At 37.7% G+C, this 24275-nt stretch overlaps 1 protein-coding gene across 1 annotated transcript; it reads left to right on the forward strand.

The window, feature by feature from the left end:
- The first annotated feature begins 257 nt into the window (after nt 1–257).
- On the forward strand, nt 258–24202 carry LOC100492691 (dual specificity phosphatase DUPD1). Its single transcript, XM_031906393.1, has 3 exons — nt 258–423; nt 8824–9041; nt 23150–24202. The coding sequence occupies exons 1-3, from the start codon at nt 305–307 to the stop codon at nt 23359–23361; spliced, it is 549 nt and encodes a 182-aa protein (XP_031762253.1). The 5' UTR covers nt 258–304; the 3' UTR covers nt 23362–24202.
- Nucleotides 24203–24275: the final 73 nt, after the last annotated feature.

Below are 24275 nucleotides of genomic sequence, written 5' to 3' on the forward strand. Positions count from 1 at the left end.
GAAATAACTGCAGATTCCCATGTTAAATCAAATTAAATTTGTTGAGAAACGCAGGAATAGAAAGGATGTGTTTTTATCAAGTTGCAATACATAATAACTGCAAAACAAAGGCTTGTCTGACATTAAGGAGACAATTACTCTGTGTCTCAGTCTGTGGCCCCTCCAACGCATTCAGCTGCATTTGGTGACAACTCCTCAGCTGTTACTTGACATCAAGTGTCATAGCTTAGAGCCTGATATATGCAACAACTGTCACAAACAGGAATATGCTCAGTCTGCTATAGATAATATTGGGGCTGCCAGAATGAAAGGAGTCTGCCGGGAATCCCCTTCTGTTTATCAGCTAGAGGCACTGTTAGATGCTTACTCAGGCAATTTACATCATGTGGATCAAGTGTTCCCCAGTCTTTTCTTAGGTGATGTGTAAGTGGCTTTCTAAATAATTCATAGAAAATTATACCCAGCACAATATGTTTGACATTTATTAACCTTTATTGCTGCAAATATTTTTATGCCGACCACTGTAAACTCTTGCTTGCTTGACAATTAATGAATGCATCCACTGTTGTCTGATGAATTTTAAGAAAAGAAGAAATGGTTGCTGCAATGTACCAAATTGGCTGTGTTTTTTTTTGTACGATTACACTGAAGAAGGGCTGGCATATGCATTTCAGTATTGCATATATACTTATGGCTTGATAAAGGAACGGGATGCTCTGAAATGTTGCCTTTTTTCTATGTGTTTGTAACAGTAAAGTGTTTGGAGTGCAGGACTTTTTTTGGTGGATTTTTGCATATATACTTAATTACAATTACTTGATTATGGTATCTCCATCTGTCCTGACACTTTTAATAATGGAAAGAGACTGTAATGAGTGGTGGTTATATACAAGATACAACAGAAGGGAGTTTTAAGTATTTTGCTGAGCTTTGATAAAGGGAAGATTAAAGTTTTTAAAGTTAATTCCATGTACTGATACTGAATAGGAAACTTCTTGTAAGTATTTTCCTTTATAGACCCTCACTAGTAACTGGTTATCTTCATGTCAGTTTTGCATGCAGTTTACTACAAGCAGGGCCTCCTGCAGGCTAGTAGTACACATGGGGCTACCAAATAGCCAATCACAGCCCTTATTTAGCTTCCTCAAAGATTTATTTTTTCATGCTTGTGTGGCTTCCCAACACTGTTTACATATGAGTATGGCTCATTAGTTGAAAAGTTTGGGGATTCCTGAGTTACTATAAGATACTGTGGAGAGCTGTAAATCTTTTAAGTGGGTTAAATATCTTTAATCTCTGTATCTAAGTCAGAGGATTTTGATAATATTGAACATGAGTACCTGTGAGCTCCTTTGCTAAAGTACAAATCCTGAAAGAATTTGATGGCTTAATATTGTAAAGTGTCAATTTTTTTAATTAATGATTGGAAAGTCAGCTTTGAGATGAGAGCAGGATAGAGGTTGTTCTTTAAATCTACTTTTGTCTTTTTTGTTCTAAAGCACTTCTTCACTTTGAAGACTTCCTAGTAGCCCCAGAGAAGTTCAGAATCTTGTGGATACTTTTTGGGATATATAGTAGATAAAGCAAAGGCAAATGTAAAAAAGAAACTGAATGCATGCAAAACCGAGGATTCACATCTTATAAGGCTGACCCATAAGCAAAGCATAAATATTGTTAAGTCTTTTTTACCTCAACTTCTTTTGAATGTTTCTTATGATTCTGTTTCCAGACATTTTTTATACAAGGGTGCATGATCTGTTCCTCCAGATGCTGTGGAGGTGCAGACTGAACCTAGTAGAAACAGTGATATAGCTTTGCTGCAAAGAAAAGAGAATGGCATGGTATGATATGTGGCCTTTTTGTATCATGTTTCTAAATCTGTAGATATGACACAGGAAGGGAATTTTCTGTGGGGAAACAGTATCAGGCCCACCTTATCAGGAATCTGGTATTACAGCCTGTTCAAACGAAAGGAAATATTTTTAACTACTTACCTACTAGTGCAACCAGTGCAGTGAGACACAATGTATCTGCTATATCAATTCCAATTCTTTACTGTGCTTCTCTTTTTAGAAAACAGCCCCCCACCAGTCCAATAAATAGTTACTGTCTATGGCATCTTACAGCAGTTTCTCTGGCATTTGCCAAAACCCACAGATTGCCTGTCCGGGCCTGATGAGATAGACTTTGTCACTACTTGCCTACCAATTGGCACTGGAACTTTCTGTTTCAAATACATTTATATAAACATAAAATGATTTGTTACAACTGCATATTATTACTTACCCATGGCATGTACCGATTTTCAGTTTTCTATTTTCTGATTCTCTGCAGCACCTGTAGGGAATAGAGATTTATTCATTCTGTGTTATAAGTTTTGAATTCAAGTTACTGCTATTTACCTATAATCTGAGCCTTAGTTCTTGTCTTGTCATATCTCCCATTCTCAAATAAGTGTGTTATCAGCCTTAATAGACTAGGAAAGTAATAAAATATTACGGTATCATATAATAATTTTCTTCATATTGAAAGTTTGTATATTTGTGTGACTACGTCTTTTTTGGCTTGTTGTGATATATGTATGTTCCTTGCTCACTACATGCTCTCATGCAGGTTTCTCCCTACTATTTATTTTCCAATCCTCTAGTATTTTTGCAGTTACTTTTCAAACTGTTCATAGTTCGTATATACCCCAATGTACAGTACATAGTGACATCCATCAAGTTTTGTCTAAATAAAACCTGCCTTACTGCCAGAGTAATGTTAGAAAAATTCTATCTAAAGTAATCTCCATTTTGCCTCAGAGGTCGAAAGAAAGTTTTAGATCATTAGAGAAATGAAGTGGTCAATTTGGAGCATACCTGGAGATAAGGCTTAAAATGTAAGGTGAAGCATTGTTATTGAGAGCTTTCTAGGTAAGAAGTAAGGAGATAAAATTTGATGTGAAGATGCATTAAAGGAGAAGGAAAGGTACGATCACTGGGGGATGCCAAAATGTTAGACGTCCCCCAGTAATTGCAAACGCTTACATTATACCCTGCACCAGCCTGCGGTACCTGCCCTCTTCCTTCTTCTGTCTTTGTGCACTAGAGTGGAAAGCCTAACTTTAACAAAAAAGGTCGTCTTTTTCACTCTACTGCACGTGTCAACCCTGGGATCTCAAAAAAAGCAGACAGTAGGAAAAGAATCGCTCATTCACAACTACCACGGGCTGGTGCGGTTTTCTCCTAAGAGGAGCACCAACTTGGGGTATAAGGATGCCTAACATTTTTCATTGCTATGACATCAGCTACATTGCACAATAAACATATGCCTGTGTTGGCAAAAGCATTGGGTTACCCTTTGACTCTAATTGCTAGGGACTGACCCCATTTTGGGGCCATTGTCCTCAGGCCAGTTTGTCCCCTGCTAGCATATAGGCTTGGAAATGCTCATAGATTGAGAACCACAATGCATTTGTCCTGTTATCCATTTATCTATATAAAGACAAAAATGGCATTAAAAAGAAATGTACATTACCCAGAATGCCTTGTTCTAGAGTAATGTCAGTGGACCACTGGGGGAAAATGTGTAATTAGGGTATTTTTATTAATCTTTTGTTGAACTGCAACACTTTAAATCCCACTGACATCTAAAAGATGCAGTTCAGCAGAATTAATACGTTTGAACAGGTTTTTATGGCACACTGGCTATGTGTTTTGGGCTTTAAACATGTAGATGTCACTGCGTATATAAAGCTATGATATGTGGATATAAAGCAAGAAGTTGGATCTTCATTTATATCGCTATATACTGTTTGTTAAAGAGGTCCATAAACAGCATAGATACTGTATAATACTGACCCCAGAAAACAAAATATATTTTGAAAGTACATATCCTGATGAATTCAAACTACCAAGCTACCAAACCTTTGCCAACATTTTCCCAAATTTCTGAACATCACCGTAGCACTTAAATCTCACATGTCAATAGTTACTGGGAAAAACGTGAATGCCATGGGTTTTATACACAAGATTAAACAACTACTAGCAATGGTAGTGCCGGTTGGTCAATCATATGGATGTAAATAGGGGCATTCATTTATTTATATGTATTACTTAGGTTTGCAGTAAACCTGCAATGAGTAAAAAAAAAAAGAAACCAGCCCCCTGCCAATAACGTTATTAAAAGACACATGGATATGCAGCTCTGTACAAGAAAAACATTTTTTATAAAAAATAATTAAAAATATTTGGAGATTAAGATCCATGTAGTAAAATACACAGTAGGAAGAAAGAAGTATGTGCCAGAGTATGTGCTCAGAGACCCCAAAATAAAAATAGTTCATATGACTTTCATGCTGCAAATTTGTACAGCTGTGAATAGCAATGTGTAACTGAAACTGCAATAAAATCACTAGAAATGCAATAAAATCAGAAAAAGTGGACCATATGGAGTAGCCATACTCTTGGGCAAAAAAGACAGTAACAGAATGCATAAATTTGTCAGATTGTGTGTTGCATAAGTGTGCACATTATAAATATAAAAGTAAACTTGTACTAGCTATGAAAGTCTGTGTTTCTGTGCTGGAAGGCCACACTTGCTGCCCATAATGGAAATCTTATGATTTGTGTGAGTCACATGGTTAAACTACAGCTATTAAATGACCAGTAAAATCTAATTTAATTTAACATGTTATTTAATGTTATATATATGTTACTTGAGCACAAGAAGCTATTTCTTTGCAATAAATGTCCTGTTTTATATGAGAAAGGTTTTGATTTTACAGTTCTGAAGAGAGCTATAGAAATACATGCCCACTTTTTTTCTTTCTATCTAAGAACTAAACCATTGTATTCTGCACAGTTTTTCTGTTCTATGTAAATAATTTTGATGGCTGCCCCCTTGGCTACTAAAGCAGTGTTTCTGACGTAAACAAGCAGTCTTTACCAGTGCAAAGTAATAGTGCATTATATTTAAATGCATATAAAACACTTTAGGGTTGATTCACTAAAGTGGGATAAGCGTTATCGCATGCTTTTTTTGCGTTAAAATTGACGCAAAAAAAACCCCGTGCAATTCGCTAAAGTATTATCGCATGCGTTAAGTCGCATATCGCGTGCGTTAAATAGCGAGCAACCGCATGCGTTAATTTTACTGCATTGCATTAATTCTCGCGCAGAAATAATACTAACTAATAAAACTAACTTCACAAACACTATGGGGCCCATTTACTTACTCACGAACGGGCCGAATGCGTCCGATTGCGTTTTTTTCGTAATGATCGGTATTTTGCGATTTTTTCGGAAAATTATCGCGACTTTTTCGTTACCAATACGATTTTTGCAGAAAAACGCGAGTTTTTCGTAGCCATTCCGAAAGTTGGGATTTTTTCGTAGCGTTAAAACTTGCGCAAAACGTCGCGCCTTTTAAGTTTTAACGCTACGAAAAAAGCGCAACTTTTCGCGCAAGTTTTAACGCTACGAAAAAATCGCAACTTTCGGAATGGCTACGAAAAACTCGCGTTTTTTCGCGCAAATCGTATTGGTAACGAAAAAGTCGCGATAATTTCCGAAAAGTCGTAAAGGCGCCGAAAAAATCGCAAAAAATACGAAAAAGTCGCAAAATGTTCGTTTTCCAATCGGAATTTTTCCAATTCGGTCGGAATTCGTGTCTTAGTAAATAAGCCCCTTAGACATGCTAAATATCGCATTAGTCTATGTGAAAATTAACACCTACTTGAGGCAGGCGGTAATTATAGAAAAGTTCAGTTCATGAGCTTTTGGCAACACAATAAGGACTTTGCAGTGGGATTTATTTAAGTCTGTGTTGGCCTTAGAGTGATGCAGCCTCCAGTTTGCAGGGAAATGGTCATTTTCAAAAAAAGTAGTTTTACGAACGTAATGGTGTGTATGGTTAATATGGTGTGCGCGCTGGGTTAATTAGCACTCGTTGAGTTAAATATCACACGAAAATAGTCTTCGCGACTTAAATAATGCAAACAGCATTGCGTCTAAATTAACGCAAATATCCTTTTAGTGAATCGTGCGTTGTCACGAAAAATAAGACGCGCTAAAATTTTTAATCCATGCTATAAATAGCGCTCGTTTTAACGCACCTTAGTGAATCAACCCTTTTAATTATGTTGGGTTGAAAACCTCAACATACTTTTCTTCGACTTTGGCTTATTCTTCTGCTTCTTCTTATTCTTAGCGCCCCCCATTTTCTAAATACTACTCCTCCTACAGTTTTAGGGGTACAACACCCAAACTCTCCACACTTCTTCGCCCTATAGCGGAGCAGGTTGCTTGTGCTTTTCTAAGCGATCCGGCCCCCCATCTTTTTGTGGCGCCGCTCCGAACACCTCAATTTTTCCATTGACTTTGACAGGGAAGATTTTCAAACTGCTGCCACACTTACAGCTTTGAAGCTACACCCCCCAAACTTTGATAACATAATAATGGGGTCACCCTGAATGAAACAGCGACATTTGTTGTATGACCCCAAAGTGGGAGGGGACAACAACAGCCAATCAAATTTCACCCATTGACTTTAATGGGGAAATTGAAACTGCTACCAATCTTACAGCTATAAGGCTGCACTCCACAAACTTGAATCACACAGTCATGGGGTCAGCCTGAATGAAAATATGATGATTGCTGGATGCCCAAAAGTGGGCAGAGCTGTGAACAGCCAATCAGATTTTACCTATTGATTTAGCGGAAATTCAACCTGCTGCCATTCTCACAGTAATAACACTGAGACCCCAAACTTTGCAGGGTTAGGCACCAGGTAACTGTGGTTCAAGGTAAGAAAAGATGGGTGGAGCCACCAACAGCCAATCAGAGTTTACCTATTGACTTTCAATGGGGAAATCCAACCTGCTGCCATTCTCACAGAATTAACACCAGGGTCCCCAAACTTTTCACAATTGGTCACTAGGGGACTGCAGTTTTAGTTTTGAAAAAGTGGGCGGAGCCACTAACAGCCAATCAGATTTCACCTATTGAATTTTATTGGTTAGGTGCCAGGGTTCCCAAACTTTGCACATTCAGTCACTGGGTGACTACATACTCAAAGTTAGAAAAAGTGGGCGGGCCGCCAAAAGCCAGTCACATATTTTTCATTGTTTTCAGTGGGGAAATTTTAACTGTTGCCATTCTCACATGTTTAATGTCAGGGTCCCCAAACTTTGCACAGTCAGTCACTGGGTGACTATGTTCCAAGTTTGGAAAAGTGGGCAGGGCCAACAACAGCCAATCAGATTTCACCTATAGACTTCATATGTTTAAATTTAAACTGCTGCCATGCTTTAAATATTAATACTAAGGTCCCCAAACTTTGCAGAGCTAGTCACCAGGTAACTGCGGTTCAGAGTTGGAAAAAGTGGGCGGAGCCACCAACAGCCAACCCATTTCCACCCATTAAATTTCATTGGTTTATATTTAACGGATGCCATTATTTAAGTATTAATTCCAGAGTTGTTAAACTTTCCAGAGTTACTCACTGGTTATTTGCCGTTTAAAGTTAGAAAAAAGTGGGTGGAGACACCAACAGCCAGTCACATTTCACCTATTTACTTTCAATGGTGAAGTGTAAAATGCTGCCATTCTCACACTATTTATGCCAGGGTGGCCACTGTTTGTCACTGTGTGACTTCCACTCAAGGTTAGAAAAAGTGGGCACACCCACTAACCACCAATCACAATTTACCTATTGACTTTTATTGGTTTCAATTTAAACTGCTGCCGTTCTGTAACTATTAATCCTATGGTCCCTAAACTTTGCAGAGTTAGTCACTGGGTAACTGCAGTTCCAGGTTAGAAAAAGGGGGTGGAGCCACCAATCAGATGTCTCTCGTTGACCTTCAGTGGGGAAATTTAAATTGCTGCCATTCAGACACTATTAAAACCAGGGTCCCCAAACTTTTCTCAGTGGTTTTACTATATAACTGTGGCCCAAGGTTAGAAAAAGTGGGCGGAGCCAACAACAGATCAGATTTCATTCAGTGACTTCACGCTTTTCAACCCAACATGAAGTTTGTTCTCAAACTTCCCTTTCTAGTTTTTGTTGTTACTTAAAATCACAGGAAAATGGGTTAGATTTTAGTAAGATGGGTCAGATTTTTTTTATGCTGCAAATGTTGAACCTTCTGTAATACAACCTTTCATCAAGTGCATGCATTATTTCCTTTTGTAAAACTGCACCAACATGTTGCATGCAGTCAACACTTTAGCTGCTTACAGTTTAGTTATTTGCTACAGAGCCATGAGGGCACATGCACATTTACAAGTGCAGTGAGCGAAGTGCAATTTCAAGCGCAATCACACAATGCAGCATTTTCCCTCAGAATTTCAGCGTCATTGAAGATGCAAGGGGTCGATGTGCTTGGCACAGTTGTGCTGCACTTACCGCAGTTGTGGCTAAGTTGCCACAATTACCATAACTGCACTGGCATTTTGCCACAAACCAGATGCAATGTTACAGAAGTCCATCTGGTGTCATTTCCAGCGTTCAGTGTATAAGTGACGTCTGTGCCCATTTCTTCAGGTGCAATTCTGCTGCACCTATTAACACTGGGTGCAAAGGGAACCCTGAAGTTACCACCTGGAACGGAGGTGGCGTGGCTCCAGGGTTCCCCTGCATCAATAGCTGCAGAAGAGTTCTATTATGAATGGAAGGCAGGAAGGACTGAGTGGCATGAGGACAACTATACAGAAGTGCTAAGAAGTTAGGTTCCACTCATTGCGGGGAAGTTGCAGGGACTGCAACTCCACTTGCATACATACATGGACCCTATAATATGTGATAGTCAAGAACCTGTTCGTTTTTGTCTTTTGCTAGTGTGATTGCCAATGATAAGAGTAAGCTGAAGAAGATGGGTATAACACACATCCTTAATGCTGCCCATGCCTCTTGGGAGTGCACAGGAGATGGCATTGATTATGGTCCAGAGATACAGTATTATGGAATCACAGCAGAAGACTGTCCACAATTCAATATGAGGTTATTTTTTTACCCTGCAGCAGAGTTTATTCACAAAGCTCTGAATACACCAAATGGTGAGTATTAAATAATCTCCAGTGAAAGCATATTAAACACTATTTACTTATTTGAACTGAAGAAGCCACTTAAATAAGTGGTGAAACATTTTTAAGAAAATGTAGAAAAGTCCAGTTGTTTAAGACTTAATTCTACAAGATACCATATTAAACACTAGTTTCCTTATCTATGAGAGGCTGAGCTATTGCATAAATAGATTTCTATTATACTGTATATACACATAGGATTCACAGTGCACACAAACAAGCTAAGGCACACATACATGCTAGGCCACATCAGCCAATTAATGGACAGAGTTCTGCCTTTTGCTTCCATACTTCTCTATTATTATTAACATTGATTTATAAAGTGCCAACATATTCCGCAGCGCTGTACAATAAGTGGGTTTCATACATTGGACATACAGAGTAACATACAGGGCCGGAACTAGGGGTAGGCAGAAGAGGCACCTGCCTAGGGCACAACAGTGAGGGGGTGCTAGGCAGACAGAGGTACATACCTCTGTGACAACCCCTAGTTTGGGATCTCTTACCCGGCCTGGCAACTGTGTGCCCAGCACACCACACTTCCCCCGGGTGTGCATGCGTTCGTTCATGCACACATGGCGGGTGAGGGCGAGGTGGCTAGGGCACTCGTCTGACTTGGCCCACCTCTGGTAACATATAAAGCAACCAATAACCCATGCAAGAGGTGAAGAGGGCCCTGCCCAAAAGAGCTTGCAATCTTCTTACTGTTACAGTTAAAACTGCATGATTTCTGGTCATGTGATAAGGTAAGGTAGCGATATTTATTTATATATATATATATACCAGTTTGGCAAGATTGTTTAATAGGTTACTTAAAATAATAATAAAAACTATCGGTTGGTTAAGTATTCATTTTGGGGGTATAGTTTTCCTTTATGATAGAGCAAAAGGGCGAAAGTGGAAAACACTGGTGTGTGCCATTGCTAATAGGGATAGATTTAGTGAGAGTTAATCCTGCTTCTGTCATTGGGGTTCTGATTTAGCAAACTGATCCATCATAATAAATTGGGGGTGAGCCTATGGTCTTTCATAAAGCACAAATTTACACATTACAAATGTTTTTTTCTGTGACAGCTAAGAGCAATAGCTTGTAGATTATTTTCTACACACATATATATATATATATTAAGTTTTCCAGCCTATTTAAGTTATGTTTGGCTCCTCTACTAAGCACAAAGTCAACTTGATGTGTTGAGAATAATATTATGGTAATTTTGCTATTGACTCCCTTTTTTCTAAAGGGCTAAAGCCTGCCTTTACTAAGAAAAGTGCCTGCAAGGAACCAAAAAACCCACATGTTTTTAGTCATATTAGACAAGCCTGTTCAACCATATACCTTATTATACAAGAATAATAAACTTAGCAAAGGAAGAAGTATGAGACGCTCTAGAAGCTTCTGTTAAATGTTAGCTTCCCTACTATGTACAAATATATTTTCAGAAAAATATGAGTACAGTATTTAAGAAAATATTTGACATTTTTATATTTTGGGTTCTTGTGAGGGACATTCTCTTAGGTTTCCTACTAAAATAGGAACATTTCTTTCTATTTTTAGAAAAATAAATGGAATAGTAAGACTTTGTGGCTTTCTGTTCTGGTTGCCAAATTTCTTATATGCTTGTAAGAATTTATTTTTGTCTAATTAATCCTGATATTTCGCAATGACAACCTGGGTTGGCTTTTTTCTGAATTTTAAGTAGATCTATTTCAGTTGTTTTTACTTTTAATCTCCTGAAAGCTTTGCGTACAAATCTAAATAAGTGATCTATTTGAAGCTGCAACCTAATCCTTCTTTAAAAAAAAGCTGTGTAGTTTATTAAAAAAAAAAAAAACAGTACAACAAATCAGCAACCAGAAAGATATCACAATTTGAAAAGACTGAAAACACAGTTCATGTAAACATTACCATAGTGACAAATGTTTCTCCTGCCTCCAGAATCAGCATATTATAACTGAGGTATACAAACGGTTCATAAAGATTAACCAGATATTGGTTTAAATGCAATTCTGGGAGAGGCAATGTGTAACTGCACTAGTTCGGTATAGATATTATGACACCCAGAGTTCATTGTTATATATGTTGCTTGGTAAACAACCTTGCTTGTTTAGTGAGGTAATAGCACTTGCCAGTAACAGTTTCTAAAAACAGATTGTCCCGTCTCAAACTTTCTGTTCAAGCCCATTTGAAGGTCTAACTTTTGATCAGGGCCCCCCTAGCTCATAAAATTATTAAAAATATAGGACTATATAATTGTTTCAGTTGTTCAGCTATTGTTCCAAGTATATGTAAGATAGCAATTACATATTCATCCTAACTGAGCTTCAAGCAGGACTTCCAGGATTATCTAAAAAGAATGATCAATCTCTGTAATTGTCACAATAACTAGCCTTTAGGTTTGAGCCCCTGCCATCCCAAGAGTCTGGTTATTTCATGACCAAATATTGGATGTTCAAGTATACCCCTCACCAAAAACTGGACCTTCAAGTAGACCTTGAACTGAAAAGTTGACAACCACAGCTGTATAGCTTGATACATATAATATTGCTTCTGAGGAATCAGACTTATTTTAATTTTAAAGGCACTGAATACACAAAAATGAAAGCAAGATGCTCTTCAGAAGGTTAATTGCACAGTCCATTATATATGTACCTGTTTTCCTATATTTTTCTAATTTTGCTATTATTAACCACTAATATAAATGTTTTTTGTTGCAATTACTTGCCCTTTCCAGGGTAATTTATTCTTTTTGAGATGTATAAACAAACTCTAGACCGCATCCTTTTTTAGACATTTAGATATAGAGAACCTCATTATACAAGGATCTTTCTTATCTTTGGAGTTACAATTTAAATGTTTAAGTGAAACTGTTTTAATTTTTTGTTTAGTGCTATAAATAACAGAAACCATAGATATTTCTCAGTTAAAAATATTGTGAAAATGTTTGTTCATCACAAGCCCTATTCAAGTAGCTCATGGTAAAAAAGGGAGGTATACCGCAATAGTATGCTATGTGGGGAACAGCATGCATACAGTCTGTTATTTGATGGCTTGCTTTGCATTCATTTAGTTTGTATCTAGTTTTTTTAGTCCTTGGCAGCATACACAATGCAAGCCAGAACCAGATTGACTTTTAGTGCTCATGCTCTGGTCAGCAATGTCTTCTAGGGAGCCAGAAATTAGATTTTATACGGCAAAATGTGGTGGCCACCAAGCCAGAGCCCATATGAGGGGACCAGTGAATTTAGGGGGAAGGCACCAATATGGTTTAGTAGGGTGCGGTGGTCCTCTGTGGGGGGTATCGTTAAGTGGTGTCACCCACAACCTTTTTGTAGTCTACATACTGTATATGGTTCCCGGGGATTGACAAATGACACTATGTTATTGCAGGAAAAATTCAAGGTGGGTAATTCCATTTGAATTTAAGTGGCTTATAGACTTGTCATACAAATACACTTTGGTACTTCTAAATATCCTATCTAAAGCGTAGGTTTAAAGTACGTATTTAATCATGTTGCCTCACATGTCTGCTTGGAGTTTGGTGGGTATCTCTAGTGTCTGTTAACTATGTTGAAAAAAATCTTCCACAGACCCTACAAAAATAGGCATACTTTAATACCGCTTGGTTTCACATCCTCTACCATAATTTAATATATTCTTGTGCCTCAAATGACCCTCTACTCCAGTTAATGCTTTATATTTTAATTTATATAAACAATTCTGTCAGAAGTGCACTTACTGTAACATTGACATGTGTAACGGAGTTAACAGTTACTGCTAATTTTATATTTAGATAGATGGATAGATAGAGGATAGATAGATGATAGATAGATATGTGGTGTATGCATCACTTTTATTGTATTGTATTGTATTTTTTAAGCTGTGAGAAATTATGCACATCAGCAAGGTGGAAAATGACTGACTTCTGTTTATTTATGAGTATGTCCAGATTTTGACCACACACAAGCCCTTCACCACAAATGGTTTAGGCCAGAATTTATCCGTCTTGTCAGTATTTCCATTCCTATGGTTCAACGACAGCTAAGTTTTCCCAGTTGATTTGGAGATATGCTAGACATCAAACTGATTTATCTTTCTAAACTAGATAACCATCATCTTTTGCATTCTGCAGTGCACTAGTCAGAATTTTTACATCAAAGAGAAAAGCAATCAGCACCGCACGTTGTCTTTCTGTGAGTCCAAATAGGTGATCACATTACTTGCAGCTCCCTTCCTTTCACCCCTCTGTTAAGGCTTGATAATACAAAACAGAAACTACGAGGAAGCACATAATAATAATAATTTTGCTCCTGAAGAAGTGTGACGCACATCACATGAAACATATAGAGCTGCAGATCTGGACCAGTTACCAGCTTGAATTAATATGCTTTGTGATTCTTCAGAAGCTTGTGAGTAGCCTGCATTTAGCAGGGGATTTTATTTTAATAAAACGCTATTGACGAATCTTCTTATCTATGTACCATATTGAATGAGTTCATTATGAAGACCACCAATATCCGCAGCCTTTGCTATATCGATCTGCCATACACCGAATATCGTACAAGGTTTTGGTTTTTGGCCGCTTTAACTGAGAAGGATCTGGGGATTTTTGTAGATAACAAGTATTCTAATTCCAGAAAATGTCATTCCGTGGCTACTAAAGCAAATAAAGTGCTGTCTTTTTTAAAAAGGTGCATTGATGGGGTGGAGCTAGACACTATGGTAAACAGATGCTCTAATGGGAAAACATGTTTTTTTTAAAAACACATTAGTTAATAGAGCTTCTCCAGCAGAATCCAGCATTGAAATCCATTTTTAAAAAACACAAATTTTCACACAGATTGTTTAATATTTAATTTTGAAATTTCACATGGGGCTAGCCATATTCTTAATTTCCCAGGGTGCCACCGCCATGTGACCTGTGCTCTGATAAACTTCAGTCACATTTTACTGTTGAGCTGCAAGTTGGAATAATCTCAACCCAGTGGGAAGGTAGCAAGATAGCAGCTCCCAGTAGATATCAGAATAGCACTCAATAGTAAGAAATTCAAGTCCAGCTTGGGACTCCTCCAGTTACATGGGAGTAGGAGAATCAATAGGTTACCTGAATGTAGTTCTAATGTATAGTGCTAAAATTATAAAAACAGCAGCACACCGGTTGATTTGAAAAAGTGATAGCTTTACTCAAGTGCCAAAGGCCTTTGGCACTTGAGTAAAACTATCACTTTTTCAAATCAACTGGTGTGCTGCTGTTTTCATCATTTTTGTACTTATTTACACAGGCAGAGGGTACAGTGTGCACCTGGCACTACAAGAAGCTGTTTTCACTGTGTAGCACATCTTAACTGATTTCATTTAAAGTATAGTGCTGGCTCTTTCTGAAAGCTCCAGCACAATGCACTAAGATAGCTGCCGACATACAAATATTACAAATAAAAAAATAAATTTGTTGGTTTAAGAATAATATTTTAAATGGTATTTTGGGCAGGGCCCTCTTTACCTCTTGTATCGGTTATTGATTGCTTTATATGTTACTCTGTATGTCCAATGTATGTAACCCACTTATTGTACAGCGCTGCGGAATATGTTGGCGCTTTATAAATAAATGTTAATGTAATGTAATGTAAATTAAAAGTATACCATACAAATCATGACAGTATCCCTTTAATAGGTCCCTTAGCTCCTAGAAACTAAGCACATTTGGGGCACGTAAGCAATTTATGTTAACTTTACCACACTTGTGAGCCCCCATTGTTACCTGGAGACCATAATATGGCCAGCTCAAAACACAGCACCTTTTTCAAGTGATAAACACCAGGCCCCGGTTTTCCCTCTAGCAGCCCAGACACTGACAACATGGAGACACACAGACACCTTACTTATTTAAAAAGGATCTGGATGCAGGGCTGGACAAGCTTTTTGATAAATTTACTTGCATTTCACTCTGAACTTTAGTCAGCAATAGCAGATCTCTTAAAAGAAATAACTTTGCTGGGCATTCGCACAGATTTAATAGAAACCAAATAAGTATTGATAAGCAAAATGTTAGGCATGAATTTGCGGCGTATCACCGCGTTTTGCCATTGGCGGATTTTTTGCGCGAAATGGGTGCAGAACGGGTGCGGCAAAAGTTTGTCATGTGACAAAAAATGACGCACACCATTTTTCGCGTTTTGCATTTTTTTTGCCATTTTGCTAATTTTTTCAACGTTTCACTAATTTTTCAGCAAACCGAAATGAGACAGATTTACTTATCACTACAAATAAGACACACTGCTATTATCCCATGAACAAGTCTACTCTTTGCAAAGGGCGATGACAGCCCTAACAAATCATACTGAACATCGAGACAAATAGATCTAGAAGCAATAATGTAAGAATTTGCATTGAACTACGATTTTCCAAACTTCTTCCTGGCTTATTAATAACAGATAAAGCCCACAGGGCACTGAATCTTAAACCTCAATCTAATGAACCCCCCCAAGGGATATAATTGACAGATTAGATTATTATGAAACCAAGAAAGACCTACTTCGCTCTGCCAGAAACCATGACGCAGTAGAGCTAGATGGAAAAACTGTGAAACGCAAAAAGCCCCAAACTACCAACTCCTCGCTGCATGATACTCCTAAATCCCATAAGATCACACGAACACAACCCATGGACCTTTACAATACCCCACTTCTATAAAGCCAGAGATTTGGCTACTCCACTTGGGATACCTACCCAATTTTTCCTGACACCAAATTTCTAGGATTGCTTCATTAAAGGAGTCAACTGTATTTTGTTGACTTTATACAAAACACAGTCCTTCCCTACACGTTACTGTGAGCTTCTCTTCTTTCACAATAGTGGCTGTGGCCTCACTGAGAGTACAGATTCTTTGGGCAAAAAAGTATTTGAATTCTTTTAACAAATATTGTTTGTTTATTATAGTTTGGTTAATTTTTTTTCTTTTGTTTTTTTAACTGCGTATGATATATTAATATATGTATATATATATATATATATATATAATTAATATATGCTTACACCACTTACCCCTTGCTTATGACCTTTGCCATGTTACAGACACATTGGCAATCTTCTGGCCCCCCTCCATGCATCCATAAGTCTTATTCTCAGATTTATGCAACCTTTTATAAGATCAAGAAAAGAGGTGTAGCAGTAGCTTTCTGACCATATGTCTTTTTCTAAAGATTATTACAGTATTTATTTTTATATTTATTTATTATTTTTACAATATTTATGCAGTTCTACTGGTGTATTTACATTTTATAACAAAATATTTAAATTTAAACATGCTCAATGTTTGCTTATGCTATTAGGTGATTTCGATTTGGTATCTAATCCCAACTTATATAGAAGTACCACTACTTCAGGTACCTTAACAAAATGCCTAAAACAATACGATAAAACGATCAGATAATGACCTGATTGACTCATGGAGGTACCAACATCAAAATCATCTGAATTACACCTTTTTTTCTTCAGTATACAACTCATACTCACGTATTAATTATATTTTTATCCCACAGTCTTTATTTACCACATTTGCAATCAACAGATATAGAACTCATTTTATGGTCTGATCATGACTCAGTTGAGATCACCTTACAGCTACCAAGCTAGAACTTATTGGCACTTGAATGAATCGCTATTAAAAGATCAAAATATATGCAATCATATTTTGGATGCCTTCAAAAATGATTGGGTAGATAATATACAGTAGATGAAGAACACTGAATGGCAACTCTATGGGCCACACATAAAGAGGGAAATGTATTAACATAGAAACATATAATGCCCAGTTGCAACTTCTAGAATCCAAAGAATCATTTTACAAGTTAATTGAAGCAAGACCCCAAATATCCTCTGTTATGCATGAAAAAGCAGAAAGACAAACAAAATGGACAAAACATAAATTACTGTAAGATAAACCTGATAATTTACTAGCTAGAAAACTATGCATAGACGAAGGCTTTAAACCCATACAATCAGTTAAAACAGACACCAGACAAATAGTCCAAAACCCACTAGATATCTAGAAAGAATTTAAAAAATTCTATACTAACCTTTAATCCCAACCTGAATCAGATTTCTCCATTAATAAAAAGGTTTTAGTAGACCAAATAACTCTCCCCAAGTTGCATACAATTGAAAAGGATGCATTAAATGCACCCATCACAAAGGAAGAGGTTGAGATCAAACACTTGAAAAACAGCTATAGCCCAGGTCCAGATGGATTCACTGCAAGTTATTATAAAAATTTCAAACCCTTGCTACTTCCACATTAAGTGGTCTAATTTCATGAAATGCTCCGAGGACACACCTTGCCTCCACAGATACTTGATGTTTATTTAATTCTACTACTCAAACCAGGTAAAGATAACATGGTATTGAACAATGACATAAAGTTGTTTTTTAAAATCTTAGCAACTCGGCTCAGCATTTATTTACCATGTCTAATTCACTCTGATCAAACATGATTTATCCCCAGCTGTAGATAACATTCCTAAATGAATTAATGTGATTTCAGACGCCAACCTCTCCAACTTCCGTTTATTAGTTGGTATTAGTATATAATGCTGGATATCCAGCCTGTCATGGCCATACCTCAATTATATTCTCACCAAAAATGGCTTTTCTAGATGCCCTTAGAGTATTATATCATAACCCTATTGCCTATATAAATTTTTTGGGAAAGCAATCTTAAAAAATCTCAATTGCTAGAGGGACTTGTCAAGGGTGCCCCCTATCACCATTATTATTTGCTTAAGCTATTAAACCTCTTTGCATATCTTATCCACAATGATGTAAATATATCAGGGTATAACACACTAAAGCAAGCCCATAAATTAAATCTTTATGCTGACAACCTTTGTTGTTACTAAAACAAAAGCATTACTAAACAATATACCCAAGCCTCAGTTGAAACTTTTAGAATGAAAATTTTCATTTAACTGGAAAATTACCACAGTAGATTATTTAGGAGTAAAGATCTCCAAATCATATCAATCACTATATAAATGTAATATCCCACCACTGAAACTACAAGCTCTTTTCACTCTTCAAATATTGTGGTTAGGCCAAATAGCAGCAACACGTAAAATATTTATTTAGGGCACTACCTATAGCAGGTAAAGCAAAATTATTTTTACAATTGGAAAAGAGGAATTTTCAATATATTTAAAACCATAAATCTCATAGAATCAATACAAATAGTTTGATATTCTTTGTGGTGGGCAAGTTATTTGAAGGCTTGTTAAAGGATCACATACTAAATTATGTTCTGGAGAAGGGCAGTATGAGTAGTGATGAGCGCCAGGCATGGATTCACAGCGAATTTCCGCATTTTGCCATTGGCGCATTGTTTCGCAAATCTTCTGTGAAAATTTGCAGCAAAAATTTTAGAGAGTGTCAACAAAAGTCAAAATAGTTGCAGACGTGTCAAAAAAAGACAACCGAATCAAGAAAGTTGCGCAACAAATGCGTTTTGCGAATTTTCCTGTTTCTCTGATTTTTCCGAAGCGGAATGGGACAGATTCAATCATCACTAATTATGAGCAGCAATCAGCATTGCTTTATAAAGGACAGGTCATGTCAGACCAATTTGATTGCCTTATATGATAAGGTTAGTAGGAAGCTGGAGAGTGGGGGTGCAGAACATGGGATCTATTGGGATTATGCCAAAGCATCTGATGCTGTGCCCCACAAATGACTGCTTTCTAAATTAAGGTCTATTGGTCTTAGTGAAGTCGTTTGCAAATGGATAGGAAACTGGCTACAGGATCGGGTACAGAGGGTGGTTGTTAATGGTACATTTTCTACTTGGAGTAAGGCTCTCAGTGGGGTCCCTCAGGGTTCTGTACTGGGTCCACTTTTGTGGAACTTGTTCATTAATGATTAGGGGAGGGTATTATAAGTAATGTATCAGAGTTTCGAGATGACACAAAACTCTGCAGCACAATCAATTCCATCCAGGATGTGGCATCCTTGCAGCTTGACAAACTAGCAATCTGGGCTGCTAAGTGGCAGATGAGATTTAATGTTGATAAATGTAAGGTCATGCACCTGGGATGTAAAAATATGCAAGCCACTTATACCCTTAATGGGACTGCACTTGGCAATGCCATAATGGAGAAGGACCTTGGAGTCCTTGTAGATAATTAACTTGACTGTAGCAAGCAATGCCAGGCAGCAGGTGCAAGGGCAAACAAGGTTTTGAGCTATATATGCCATTCAGTTTTGGTCTCCAGTGCTCAAACGGGACATTATTGAGTTAGAGAGGGTCAAGAGAAGGGCAACTAAGCTAATTAAGAGTATGGAAAGTCTCAGTTATGAAGAAAGACTGGCTAAGTTAGGGTAGTTTACACTGTAGAAGAGGCTTAAGGGGTGATGTAATAACTATGTATTAATATATAAGTGGATCATATATTGATCTCTCTAATGCTTTATTTACCAGTAAGAATATTGATAAGAATAAATATTTGGAAAGGATTTTTTTACTGTAACAGCTGTGAAGCTGTGAAGTTGTGGCATTCGCTACCCTCTGTAGCAGTTGTACCTGTATATTAGGTAGCTTGAAGAAGGGGTTGGATGGTTTTTTAGCAAGTGGGGAAAAACAGGGGTTATTGGGAGATAGCTCTTAGTACAAGTTGATCCAGGGACTGGTCCGATTGCCATCTTGGATTTAGGAAGGTATCTAACTACACGCCCCCCAGGTATAAAAGCCCCCTTAACTGGCTTGCATCAACCCCCCTCACGTCTCCCTTCTTGCATAGTCTGTAACTCTAAAAACTGGCCCTATAGAAAAACCCAGCCTAAAAGCCCAAGAGCAGAGCAGCGCAGCAGCGTACCTGGGCTCCATCTTCCGTTCAATTGAATATGCTTTGGGTCTCACCACCGATACAGACCCTGCTTGAGCATGTGCAGTTGGGGCTAGCAGGAAATCAGCTTCAACTGCACATACTCAAGGAGGGTCCATGTCGGTGGTGAGACCCAAAGCATTTTCAATTGAATGGAAGATGTCACTATGTGTGAGTATATAGATAGGTCAGTATAGATTTATGTGTGTGCTGGGTTCATTCGGAAGGGTCGAACTTTGTCTTTTTTCAACCCATCTTAACTATGTAACTATATGTAACTTAAAAAAGGGTGTTATCATTCAAAACTTGTATCACTGCCTCTACCCAGCAGAAGTCACTCTATGGGGCACATTTACTAACCCACGAACGGGCCGAATGCGTCCGATTGCATTTTTTTCGTAATGATCGGTAATTTTGCGGTTCTTTTCGGCGTCTTTACGATTTTTTCGCAAAAACGCGAGTTTTTCGGCATCTTTACGATTTTTGCGTAAAAACGCGAGTTTTTCGTAGCCATTACGAAAGTTGTGCAAAGTCGCGATTTTTTCGTAGCGTTAAAACTTGCGCGAAACGTCGCGCCTTTTAAGTTTTAACGCTACGAAAAAGGCGCGACGTTGCGCGCAAGTGTTAACGCTACGAAAAAATCTCGACTTTGCTCAACTTTCGTAAAGACGCCGAAAAACTCGCGTTTTTACGCAAAAATCGTAAAGACGCCGAAAAAATCTCGGTGACCTATTACATTGCTTAATATTACTTCATCTAAACCCCCTTAGTTGATATTACAATACACCATATTCAGAACCCCATGGACTTTATCAACAAAGTTCCTGAGGTAAAACTAGGGACTGATGAGACAATGGTGTTCTATGATGTTATTATATATATACATCTCCATTCATATAAAACAAGTTTTTTCTTTCCTGAGCATATGTCTTAACACTAGTAAACACCAAGCATAAGGATGTCTTTTATAAACAAAAGCTGGGTTGTGCCATGGGTTCAACTGTGCCTCCTATTGTAGGGTAAAATATTAAAGTAATAGGGAACACTCTCAGCCCTTTTGGTAGGTATTAATTTGTACAGTAGCTGACTGCTGTTTTTTAGACCATTGACAATATTTAACATTTTCATTACAATGTCTGTGATATTTTAGTGATTTTCAGTCAATATTTTAAGATATTTAAAGGAAAACTATACCCCAAGGATGAATACTTAACCAACAGATAGTTTATATTATGTTAAGAAACCTGTTAAAAAATCTTGCCAAACTGGAATATGTATCAGTAAACATTACCCTTTTACATCCTTTCCCTTGATCCACCATGTAGTGATGGGCTGTGTGCTCCCTCAGAGATCATATGACCAGAAATAATTCAGCTCTAACTGTAACAGGAAGAAGTGTAAAAGACAGAACTCTGTCCATTAATTGGCTGATGTGACCTAGAATGTATGTGTGCCTTGGTTTGTTTGTGTGCACTGTTAATCGTATGATTTCAGGAGGTGGCCCTTAATTATTAAAATGGCATTTTTCTATTTAGAAGTACCCAATACACATACTACTAAAAAATTATATTTTATGAAAATAGTTTATTTAGATGATGCAGGGTTTTACATATGAGCTTGTTTAAGCAATATATTTTATATATTATATACCTCCTTTGTTTGAAGGTATACTTTTCCTTTAAGATACTCCGAGGAAATGGCAAACTTGGCCACTTGAAATGATTAGAGAAAAACATTTGAAGCCAAGGCAATTCAGCAGGCAATACCTAAAAAAGAGACTCCAGGTTCCAGGATCAGGAGTGTTGTTTAGTAGATGTCAACCTTGAGGAAGTATAGCCATGCCTCATGGAAAAATAAAAGTGGTGCACACTGCTTTAAAGTAAAGGTGGTCATACATGGGCAGATTTCAGCTGGCGATTCTGGTCCTTTAGACCGATTCAGCAGCTCATCTGCCCGTGTATTGACACCCCTGTCAGGCCTACCTGACTGATATCTGGCCTAAAATTGGTCAGATCTTGATCAGGCAGGTTTTATTTTCTGTCAGATCAGGGATCCGACGGAGCCTATGCCCTAGGGCCAAATGATCAAATAAGCCTGATATCGCCCACCTTAGGTGGGCATATTGGGAGAAGATTCACTCGCTAGGCACCCTGCCAAACAAGCAAATCTATATGGCAACCTTTAGTCTTAGGTGGATCTGTTTTATTTTAAAAGACTTCTAGCAATTTACTGATGTATATAAATAAGCTAAAGGTGGGTTGGACTTCCACAAAAATTTACCTTGACAAGTAAAAGTGGAGGGGGTCATTCTGCCACAGCGCTGGCGAGGCCCAATCTAGAATATGAGAATATGTTGTGCAGTTTTGGTCTTCATAACTCAAGTGGGATATTATTGCATTGATTATTATTGAATATTGAATTAGAGAGGGTCAAAAGATGAGCAACTAAGGGTATGAAAGTTATGAAGAAGCACTGGCCAAGTTAGGTCTGTTTACGCTGGAGAAGAGGCAGGGGGATATGATCCTGCCAGCAGACACGAGGACATCAATTCTAATTGAAGAAAAAAGGTTTCATTTTAATATTTGGATAGGGTTTTTACAGAGTTGTATTGAATTATTGAAAATAGCTGATCCAGGGACTGGTCCAATTGCCATCATGGAGCCAGGAATGAATTTTTTCCCCCTGAGGCAAATTAAAGAGTAGTGATGAGCAAAGTTTTTCAACAGGCATGGATTTCCACATTTCAGCAGTGGCGAATTGTTTTGTGAAACTTCCACAAAAATTTGCACATCAAAAAAAGTTGTGGAAATGTTGTGTCAAAATAGCTGTGTTCGGGTCAAAAAAAGTAACGTGTAACAAAAAAGTTGTGCAACACCCGCGTTTCACAAATGTTTCTGCAGTTTTGCTAATATTTCTGCGAAATGGGACAGATTCCCTCATCACTATTGGAGAGGCTTTCGAAAAGTTTTTTTTTGCCTTTCTCTGGATCAACTAGCAGTTATGCAGGTTTCATAGACATTAAAGGTTGAACTTAATGGATGTGTCTTTTTTTTAACCTTACTTACTATGTTACCATTTATGTGTATAGCAAAATATTTCAGAACTTCATGTTCTATCACATACAGTAATTTGGGTCTTAAAAAATAGCACTGTCTCTTTGCCAAACATTTCATACATGTTGCATAAGAGTTACCTGCATGTTTGTTTATTTCCAGGAAAGATCCTTGTTCACTGTGTCTTGGGCAAAAGTCGATCTGCCACCTTGGTGCTGGCATACCTAATGATTTACCAGCACTTCTCCCTGGAAGATGCAATCCGCCATGTAGCAAAGCGCCGATGCATTGCACCTAATCGAGGTTTTCTGGAACAGCTGCAAAGTTTGGAGGCAGAGCAGCATAGCAGACTTTGGAGATGTAATATTCTTTGAAGGAGCATGATGAGATGCAACAAAGAACAAGATATTTATAGTGCAAGGGATTTTTACAGAAACACTTTAATGTTGTCTCGCCCATTTTTGTTTTGCAAAGGAAGGTCATTTCCTGCGATTAAGCCTGATTGCTGGTAGTAATGTACTTTACTTGTGGCAACCCTAATGATAGTCCATGGCAAGGTATTTTCGGGAAGATTTGCAGCCAGCAAGGGCCATTTTTTTAATGCTGTCTTCAAATCTCTCTGTGTTTCATTGCCCTAAGCAAGCACCCTGGAAAGAGAGTGCTCTATGGAAGAGAACAAAGATGGTTGAATTGCAGAGATCAGATGCTTTATTAAGCTTCACCTATAGCATAAGAGAATACTTTGATAATAAAAGTCACAACTTACCTTATTTTACCATATGACCATGACCATGTGTAAATCCAGGAAATGCTTAGAACTACTATCATCATAGTCTTTACAGCTGTATAATATCATTTGTAATCCTTTCCCTTCTAATCCACTGGTAGTATCATTGGTAGGTTATATGCTTTATAAATACACATGGTTATTTTTCTATACCCTAACTTTTTAATGCAAATTTAGTAACATATATGCAGTCACCTCATGGCACTGTTATATCAGTAATTGCACAGGCATCTATGCCTTATTCCTAAACAGATGCTTCTAATGTTTTATGTGTTTGTATGTACTATTGTTTTAGTTGCTTTATGCAGTATTATGTACCTTGCAATATCATGCTGTTCGTTTTGGTGTATAGTATCAGTAAGCACTGTAATTTCTCTGTTTCCCTAGTGTCACATTTGCCCTTTGTTAATAAAACTGAAGCATACTAATCCGGTCTCAGTTAATTGATGAAAGAAGGCGTTTAGCTGCCTGTCAACCTATATCACATAGAGGGGGGACAGA

Source organism: Xenopus tropicalis, chromosome 7 (assembly GCF_000004195.4).
Source record: "Xenopus tropicalis strain Nigerian chromosome 7, UCB_Xtro_10.0, whole genome shotgun sequence".
In the NCBI taxonomy this organism is placed as follows: Eukaryota; Metazoa; Chordata; class Amphibia; order Anura; family Pipidae; genus Xenopus; species Xenopus tropicalis.

Coding starts and splice junctions, on each gene's coding strand:
- LOC100492691 (XM_031906393.1), top strand. CDS start 305: ATGAAAGGAGTCTGCCGGGAATCCCCTTCTGTTTATCAGCTAGAGGCA. Junction 424..8,823: donor AGTCTTTTCTTAGGTGATGT/GTAAGTGGCTTT, acceptor GTCTTTTGCTAG/TGTGATTGCCAATGATAAGA. Junction 9,042..23,149: donor AGCTCTGAATACACCAAATG/GTGAGTATTAAA, acceptor GTTTATTTCCAG/GAAAGATCCTTGTTCACTGT.